Source organism: Trichechus manatus, unplaced genomic scaffold (genome assembly GCF_000243295.1).
Source record: "Trichechus manatus latirostris isolate Lorelei unplaced genomic scaffold, TriManLat1.0 scaffold00145, whole genome shotgun sequence".
Taxonomy (NCBI): Eukaryota; Metazoa; Chordata; class Mammalia; order Sirenia; family Trichechidae; genus Trichechus; species Trichechus manatus.
The window spans coordinates 302,792-312,712 of NW_004444081.1; the positions used below are offsets into that span (position 1 = coordinate 302,792).

At 37.4% G+C, this 9,921-nt stretch overlaps 1 protein-coding gene across 2 annotated transcripts in view; it reads left to right on the forward strand.

Moving 5' to 3' along the window:
• The window catches only part of ATF6 (activating transcription factor 6), a 284,401-nt gene that overhangs the window by 30,683 nt on the left and 243,797 nt on the right, over nt 1-9,921 (forward strand). For both annotated transcript variants that reach the window (XM_004385747.3, XM_023740017.1), the window contains exon 7: nt 9,071-9,291. In XM_004385747.3, coding sequence (XP_004385804.1) covers nt 9,071-9,291 — 221 coding nt within the window. The remainder of the gene's footprint in view (nt 1-9,070; nt 9,292-9,921) is intronic.

The window sequence follows — 9,921 nt, forward strand, 5'->3', positions numbered from 1 at the left end:
TAGGCATTCAATACATGTTTGATACATAGATTGAAATCTTTGAAGACAGTTGAAAAGGAAGGACTGTCAAAATCAGTGAGTAATACATAGTCAAGAGTATTCAGCATTGAATCCAGCCGCGTTCCATTAAGGAGGATTTGCGTGTAATGCCAAAGAGGATTTTGAACATGCTGACATGGATAAAGAGCCTTTTGGAGTGTTCTTTTGAACTGTTTCCACACTAGAAACAGTAGTAACTGTGTTCAGCTGTTAACTGTTTAAGACCCCAATCTTTACATTGCAGGTTTGTCATCTGGTCAGCATCTAGCAGATCAATGTTTAGCAAGTCACCAGGAGAGTTTTTGTTCCTTTGCTTGAACCCATTGTAATAGAAATTTAGTTGTTTTCCCCCATTCTGTCTTGCATCTAAACTTGCCTAGAATATTTGGTACTGAGAGTGGTTCTAGAGGAACAAAATCATAAAGATAAGTTTTCTGAATTGGTTCTCAAGTCTGGCTAGTCTTAAAGGCGCTAATGGCTCTGCCTCTAGTACTAAAGAGGGCACTGCTAATCCATGGTGTGAGGTGGCAATAGAAATACGCAAAATATCACCTCCAGTGGATCAGATATTTGAGAAACAAGGCTCTGGATGATTACATATTTGATACTTTTCTACAATATTGTCAGAATGAGAAGTATAGGGAGGCTGGTTGATTGGTCCTACTTTCACTAGGCAAAGTGGTGAAAGAAAGAGATGAGCCCAGGCCTTCAGAGTCACCACTCCAGCATCGCATACAAGATGTCAGAGTTGCCACTTGTACCCTGAAAGAAAGCCTTATTTCTTGTAGGAACAAAACTGATTTTTTTTTTCCTCTATGTCTTTGATTCATTTATTAGAGTGGATTTTTCTTAGTGATTTTTTTTATTGTACTTTAAATGAAAGCTTACAGAGCAAATTAGTTTCTCATTAAACAATTAATACACATATTGTTTTGTGACATTGGTTGTCAACCCCACGACATTCAACACTTTCCCCTTCTCGACCTTGGGTTCCCCATTACCAGCTTTCCTGTCCCCGCTTGCCTTCTTGTCCTTGCCCTGGGCTGGTGTGCCCATTTGGTCTCATTTTGTTTTATGGGCCTGTCTAATCTTTGACTGAAGGGTGAACCTCAGGAGTGACTTCATTACTGAGTTAAAAGGGTGTCAGAGGCCATACTCTCGGGGTTGCTCCAGTCTCTGTCAGACCAGTAAGTCTGTTTTTTCTTTGTGAGTTAGAATTTTGTTCTACATTTTTCTCTAGCTCTGTCTGGCACCCTGTATTGTGATCCCTGTCAGAGCAGTCGGTGTGGTAGCTGGGTACCATCTAGTTGTGCTGGACTCAGTCTGGTGGAGGCTGTGGTAGTTGTGGTCCATTAGTCCTTTGGACTAATCTTTCCCTTGTGTCTTTGGTTTTCTTCATTTTCCCTTGCTCCAGTCAGGGGTGGGACCAGTGGAGTATCTTAGATGGCCACTTACAAGGTTTTAAGACCCCAGACGCTACTCACCAAAGTCGGATGTAGAACATTTTCCTTATAAACTATGTCATGCCAGTTGAGCTAGATGTCCCAGGAGAACATGGTCCCCGGCGCTTAGCCCAGTAATTCAGTCTCTCAGGGAGTTTGGGTGTGTCTATGAAGTTTCTGTGACCTTGCTTTGGTCAAGTTGTGCTGACTTCCATGGTATTGTGTACTGTCTTACCCTTCACCAAAGTTACCACTTATCTGTTGTCTATTTAGTGTTTTTCCATCCCCATCCCTCCCCTCCCTCGTAACCATCAAAGAATATTTCTTTTTGTGTGTAAACCTTTTCATGAGTTTTTATAGTAGTGATCTCATACAATATTTTGTCCTTTTGTGATTGACTATTTCACTCAGCATAATGCCCTCCAGGTTCATCCATGTTGTGAGATGTTCTGCAGATTCATCATTGTTCTTTATCGTTACGTAGTATTCCATTGTGTGTATGTACCATAGTTTGTTTATCCGTTCATATTTTGATGGGCACTTAGGTTGTTTCCATCTTTTTGCTATTGTGAATAATGCTGCAGTGAACATGTGTGCATATGTCTATTCGTATGACAGCTCTTATTTCTCTAGGTTATATTCCTAGGAGTAGGATTGCTGGATCGTATGGTATTTCTATTTCTAGCTTTTTAAGGAAGCGCCATATCATTTTCCAAACTGGTTGTACCATTTTACATTCCCACCAGCAGAGCTTAAGAGTTTCAGTCTCTCTGCAGTCTATCCAACATTTGTTATTTTCTGTTTTGTTTTTTTTTTGTGCCAGTAATGTCCAGATGAGATAGTGTCTCATTGTAGTTTTGATTTGCATTTCTCTAATGGCTAGTGATCACTAGCATTTCCTCATGTGTCTGGTTAGCTGCCTGAATGTCTTCTTTGGTGAAGTGTCTGTTCATATCTTTTGCCTGTTTTTTAATTGGATTGTCTTTTTGTTGTAGAGATGTTGGATTTTCCTGTAGATTTTAGAGATTAGACCTTTGTCGGATTTGTCATAGCCCGAAATTATTGCACAGTCTGTAGGTTCTCTTTTTACTCTTTTGGTGAAGTCTTTTGACGAGCATAAGTGTTTAATTTTTAGACGATCCCAGTTATCTAGCTTATCTTCTAGTGTTTGTGTGTTGCTAGTTATGGTTTATGTGCTGTTTATGCCGTGTATTAGGGCTTCTAGCATTGATCCTGTTTTTTCTTCTATACTTTTTACAGTTTTTGGTGTTATATTTAGGCCTTTGATCTATTTTGAATTAGTTTTTGTATATGGTATGAGGTATGAGTCTGTTTCATTTTTTTAAAGATGGACACCTAGTTTTGCCAGCATCATTTGTTAAAAAGACTGTCTTTTCCTCATTTAATAGATTTTGGTCCTTTGTCAAAGATCAGGTGACCTTAGGTGGATGGATTTACATCTGGGTTCTCAATTCTGTTCCATTAGTCAATGCATCTGTTGTTGTACCAGTACCAGGCTGTTTTGACTACTGTAGCTGTGTAGTAGGTTCTGAGGTCAGATCATATGAGTCTTCCTACTTTATTTTTTTCTTCAATAATGCTATACTTATCCGGGGCCTCTTTCCTTTCCATATAAAGTTAATGATTAGTTTTTCCATCTCTTTATAGAATGCTATTGGTATTTGGATTGGGACTGCATTGTATTTGTAGATTGCTTTGGGTAGAATTGACATTTTCACAATGTTGAGTCCACCTATCCATGAACATGGTATGTTTTTCCATTTATGTAGATCTCTTTTGGTTTCTTGCAGTAGTGTTTTGTGGTTTTCTTTGTATAGGTCTTTTACTTCCCTGGTTAGATTTATTCCTAAGTGTTTTATTTTATTAGGGGCTATTATAAATGGTGTTGCTTTCCTGATTTCCTTTTTCTCATTCTCTTTATTGGTATATAGGAATCCAACTGATTTTTGTATGTTTGTCTTGTATCCTGCTACTGTGCTGAATCTTTCTATTAGTTCCAGTAGTTTTCTTGTGGAGTCATTTGGGTTTTCTATGTATAGTATCATATCATCAGCAAATAGGGATAGTTTTACTTCTTCCTTATCAATTTGGATGCCCTTTATTTCTTTTTCTTCTCTTAGAGCTCTAGGTAGTAGTTCCAGCACAGTGCTAAATAGGAATGGTGATAAAGGGCATACTTGTCTTGTTCTGTTTCTCGGGGGGAATGCTTTTAGCCTCTCTCCATTGAGAATGATGTTGGCTGTTGGTTTTATACAGATGCCCTTTATTATGTTGAGGAATTTCCCTTCTATTCCTATGTTACAGAGAGTTTTTATGAGGAATGGATGTTGGACTCTATTGAATACCTTTTCTGTGTCAATTGAGATGATCTTGTGATTCTTTCTTGTTTATGTGGTGGGTTACGTTGATTGATTTTCTAATGTTGAACCATCCTTGCATACCTGGTATGAATCTCACTTGATTGTAGCATATTATTTTTTTGATATGTTGCTGAGTTCTTTTGGCTAAATGTTGAGAATTTTTGCATCTATTTTCATGAGAGATATTGGTCTGTAGTTTTCTTTTCTTGTGGTGTCTTTGCCTGGTTTTGGTATCAGGATTATGCTGGCTTCATGGAATGAATTTGGAAGTATCCCTTCCTTTTCTATGTTCTGAAATAGTTTGAGTGGAACTGGTGCAAGTTCTTCTCTGAATGTTTGGTAGAATTCTCCAGTGAAGTCATCTGGGCCATAGCTTTTTTTTGTTGGGAGTTTTTTTTTTTTTTTTTTTAATTACCTTTTCAGCCTCTTCTCTTGTTATGGATCAGTTCAGATTTTTCACCTCAGTTTGTGTTAGTTTAGATAGGTAATGTGTTTCTAGAAATTTCTCCGTTTCCTCTAGGTTTTCAAATTTGTTGGAGTATAGTTTTTCACAGTACTGTGTTATGATCCCTTTTATTTCAGTTGGGTCTGTTGTAATGTCCCCCATTTCATTTTTTATTTGGGTTATTTGTGTCCTCTCCTGTTTTTCTTTTGTCAGTTTGGCCAGTGGTTTCTTGATTTTGTTGACCTTTTAAAGAACCAACTTTTGGTTTTGTTGATTCTATTGTTTTTATATTCTCTTCTGTTTATTTCTGCTCTGATCTTTATGATTTCCTTTCTTCTGGTGGCTGTAGGCTTCTTTGCTGTTCTCTTTCTAATTGTTCAAGTTGTATAGCTAATGTTTTGATTTTGTCCTTTTCTTCCTTTTTGATGTGTGGGTCTCTTCTTATAAATTGATCTCTGAGCCCACTGCCTTTGCTGTGTCCCAAAGATTTTGGTATGATGTGTTTTCATTCTTGTTTGATTCTAGGAATTTTTTTATTCCCTCTTTGATTTCTTCTATTACCCCATGGTTTTTAAGCAAGGTGTTATTCAGTTTCCATGTATTTGATTTTTTTCCCTTGTTCTTCCTGTTAATTAATTTCTACTTTAATGGCATTGTGATCAGAGAATATTTTGTATTATCTCAGTGTTTTGGATTTTGTTGAGGGTTGCTTTGTGGCCTGAGATGTGGACTATTCTGGAAAATGTTCCATGTGCATTGGTAAAGAATGTGTACTTTCCTGCTGTTGGATGGAGTGTTCTATGTATGTCTGTGAGGTCATGTTGGTTGAGTGTGGCCTTTAGATTTCCTGTATCTTTGCTGAGTTTCTTTCTAGATGTTCTGTCCTTTACCAAGAGTGGTTTGTTGAAGTCTCCTACTATTACGGTGGAACTGTCAATTTCTCTTTTCAGTGCTGTTAGAGTTTTTTTTAAATGTATTTTGGAGCCCTGTCATTGGGTGCATAGATATGTATTATAGTTATGTCTTCATCGTGGATTGTCCCTTGAATCATTATATAATGTCCTTCCTTGTCTTGAATCGTAGATTTTGTTTTAACGTCTAATTTATCTGAGATTAGTATTGCCACTCCTGTTTTGGTTGCTGTTTGCTTGTATATTTTTAACATCCTTTGATTTTTAATATTTTTTTGTCTTTGTTTCTGTCTCTTGTAGACAGCATATTGATGGATCCTGTTTTTTTAATCCATTCTGTCACTCTAATGGCTGATATTGCCGAAAACCAAACCCAGGGTCTTAATCATGAGAGTAACTGAATTATAACACCAAATGAATTTCCAAACTTGAATGGTGTCTGAAGTTAAAGTGAGGGCACTGATTGGGAAGAAATGGGATCCTGAAACTTGGGATGGGGACATATGGGCAGATAATTAGGAACCTGGGGACACTGAGCCACTAAATTCCATTGAGTCACTCCTGTCCCATTACCTGCCTTCTCCCAGTCTGCACTTGTGGCCTCCTGGGAGTTTCTTACACTCATTTGACTGAGGAAGATAAGACTTGTGCTGGGTTACACATGGTTCTGCACGATGTGCAGGCACATGTGAAAGTGGTCAGTGACAGCACTGCAGCCCCTTTCTGGAATCTCCCTGAAGGACAGTGGTGAAGGGAAATCTTCCCAATAGGCAGAACTTCGAGAAGTGCATCTGGTTGGTTACTTTGCCTGGAAAGAGAAATGGCCAGATGTGCAATTGTATACTGATTTGTGGGATGTGGCCCATGGTTTGTCTACATGGTCAGGGACTTAGAAGGAACTTGATTGGAAAATTGGTGACAAGGAGGTATGGGGAAGAGGTATGATGATAGACCTCTCTGAATGGGCCAGAGAAGTGAAGATATTTGTGTCTCATGTGAATGCTCACCAAAGGCATAGGAGGATTTTAATAATCAAGTGGATAGGATGACACATTCTGTGGAAACCAGTCATCCTCTTTCCCCAGCCACTTCTGTCATGCCCAATGGGGTCATGAACAAAGTGACCATGGTGGCAGGGATGGAGGTTATGCATGGGCTCAGCAACATGGGCTTCCACTCACCAAGTGAGTCCCTGATATGGCACCATTCCTTTGGGCGATCAGCCAGCAACCTGTTGGCAAGTTGAGTACATTGGACTACTTCCATCATGGAAAGGGCAGCATTTTATTTAGAGGATCCTTGATAGAGTTGCCAGGTAGTTTCATGGTAGCTAGGCATTTTGGAGTGAGAGGGCCTGATGTGCATTACAGACAAAAAGGAGGCAGCAGTGGTCTGGTAGGACTTGGAGCCAGATTTGGTATACAGACCATACAACCTTACCTTGGTATTCTTCCATCTCCCTCACTCTGTGATGCAGCTCTCTCAGGAAGGAGAACGTGATAACTCAGCAATGGACAGCACAGACTTGGACTGTTCTTCTTAATTAGCTTTAAGAAATTTTACAAAACCATCTGCATGTTAATTGCTGTGTTATCTGCCAATGCTTTACATCTGTAACTGGAGCTAGAAGTAGAATGCTTTCTTTGAAGTGGGTTAATTTTTTATGCTTACTAGCTCCTCTGTTCTTTTAATAGTCCCAGAAGTTTATTGAACAGTGTTTTGTCTTTTGGGGTTTTTTTTTATCATGCTTTTATAAACTCAGAGGATATGGAACACTGCTGTCCTATAGTAGTCTCCTCAGAGTATTGGTTTAAGTCAGTGGTTCTCAAGCTGTAGACTGTGGACCCTGGGGTATGGGTAGTAGGGGTAGACTATAATGTTTTGCAAGGTGTCTGCAAATCCGTATTTGTATCAAACATTTTCTGTAGACTTAATAAATAATTGATTTCATATAGCTCTGTACTGCTGTTTTTCAATTTTTTGTTGCTGCACTTCTGATGAATAAACTAAAAATTCATTTTAAATCATTACTAAATTTTTAATAGTCTATTCTCATCATGTATTTTCTCAGTTCATAGAAACTGAGGGGGCAACCATGATCATTTTGTGTGACCATGACATTTTTTGATATTAAAGAAGAGTACTTACATTGAAAAGGGTTGGAAACCCCTGGTTTAAGTTTTCAATTATGTTGAGTATGCTTTTTATAGTTCCAGAATGATTGTCTGTTAAATACACATGTGTTATTAAATAAGTGTCATTTAAACTTTTTTAAGTCATTACACTTAATTTAACTTAAAAATAAATAAGTGTTACTAAATTCTAACACTTGGTGGTATACTATTTATTTTATGTATTAATTATTTTTCATTTGCGTGTTTGGCTTATGCATATTTACATCTGCTTATGAGTCATTTCCCCATTTTATGTTTTTATTTTGTAAAAGAAGTTAGTCCCAGGAAAATGACAAGATAAAAATGGTTAGTGATCATTTATACCCAAGTAAATTGTACAAATTAAAAATGTATGTAATTATTTTTTAGATATTTCCGTCTTAATAATTTATCTGGTATAAAATGATATTAATTGAATTCTGCTACTTAGTATGCTTTTTGAGGCCATCTGAAACATAAAGATTTTGCTTTTGTAAAAGTGATCTTTTTTAGCTAAGACAGATGTTCTTAACAAACAGGTGTTCTGAAGCATTGTTTTGATTTTTAGTATTCTCTGATCCTTTGAAATACTGAGCTGAGTCTTACGTGGGTCACATTAAACTGCCTGAAAATATAATGCCTTTTTATTCTTAAAGAAGAATTATAAATTTATATGGGATTTTTGTTGCTTGTTACTGTAGTACCTTTATTTTGCTAGACAGGCTTCAAGCACTTGTGGAAATTAGGAGAGGCTTTCAGTACCTTATATAATTGGCCAGATCTAAAAGGAAACATTCAGCAGCAAGTAAAATTTTTAGTAGACCAGTGTTATGAGTTGTATGAGTCTTCTTTAGCATAGTGATACTGATTCTCCTCAGATGAGCATAATTTTAAACTAATGATCAATGTAAAGACTAAGAAAATATTTAGTAGGCCTTTTTTTGGGGAGGGGAGGGAGCATGGTTGGTATTTTCTACAGACTATTTTAAATCACACATAGATGTGTTTACTGTGCTTATTAACCAAAAATTCATCCCAAATTGTTTTAACTTTTTTTGATACTTACAGCTCTTTGTTCTTTAAGTATTGAGTTGCTGTTTGTATATTTTTGGTTCTGTGTGTGTTTGTAAACCCTATTAATTTAAAATACATGGTTCTCTGTATTCAGTGTAAAAGATTTCTTATTTATGAGAAATCTATTTACCTCTAATACATTTCAGAGGTTAATACTTAGAGAAATCTGTGTATTACTTAGCAAATTTGATATGTTTATAATTGAGAAAAAGAAATATGGAAATGTATCATTAATGGTAACATCAAAGGGAATGATTCTAATTGATTTCATTAAAAACACAACAAAAACAGAAGTCGCCATGAATGTGTGGTGCTATTGATCGTGTTTTAATTGGTGGTTTCAAATCCCTTCCTTGGAACCCTGGTGGCGCAGTGGGTTAAGAGCTCAGCAGTTCGAATCCACCAGCCACTCCTTGGAAACACAATGGGGCAGTTCTACTCTGTCCTGTAGGGTCGCTATGAGTTGAAATCGACTCGACGGCAGTGGTTTTGGCTTTTTGGTTTTCAAATCTTTCAGTGTGACCCTACCTGTTATATCTGCAGAAGAAACACAAATGTTGAACTGCTTCCCCTGCCACAGTAGGTGTGCACCTTCTGATTCCTTTTCTCCGTTTCTTTAATGCAGGTCAGACTGTTCTGCTCTCTCAGCCTGCTATGGTACAGCTCCAGGCACCTGGAGTTCTGCCTCCCCCACAGCCAGTCCTTGCTGTCGCCGGTGGAGCTGCACAGCTACCTAATCACGTGATGAACGTGCTACCAGCCCCTGTGGCGAATACCCCAGTGAATGGAAAACTCTCCGTGTCTAAACCTGTCCTACAAAGTACCATGAGAAGTGTGGGTTCAGATGTAAGTTTTGAAACTGAGTGCTTAAATGCGTGATTTAAAAAAAGCATTTTTTTTTCTTTTGATTACTTCATTTTTGTTTTTTAAAGTTTGTTATATCACATTAATAAAACTGTGCTGAAATTGCACCCAGGCTTTGGTGGAAACTTAGGGAAAGGCTTGTTTTATTAGAATCTAAGTGGAAAGGTTTTAAAATGTCTGAAGTGGTTTGACAAAAAGTGAAGTATATACTTCCCTCTTCTTTATTCATCCTTTAGAACCCTCTCATCACCCCTTCAACTTACCCCGCCCCAATTGTCCGCTAATATTTTACAGAGTTCTTTCATGTTTCCTGATTGAAATGTTTCTGGCAACTCCCCAGAGTCTGTAGACTATTTTTTAGGCAGGGTTTATATTTAGTGTCTCCCTTAACTCTGAAGGGTTTTCACTATTGAATAATGATGACCTGCTACTCTTAGGAATGCCCTCTTATTTTTTTTTTTCTTGTAATTTATTTATTTATTGTGCTTCAGGTGAAGGCTTATAGAAGAAATAGTTTCTCATGAAACAGAAGTACACATGTTGTTTTATGACATTGGTTAACAACCCCACAACATATCAACCCTCTAACTTCTCAACCTTTTTTTTTTTTTT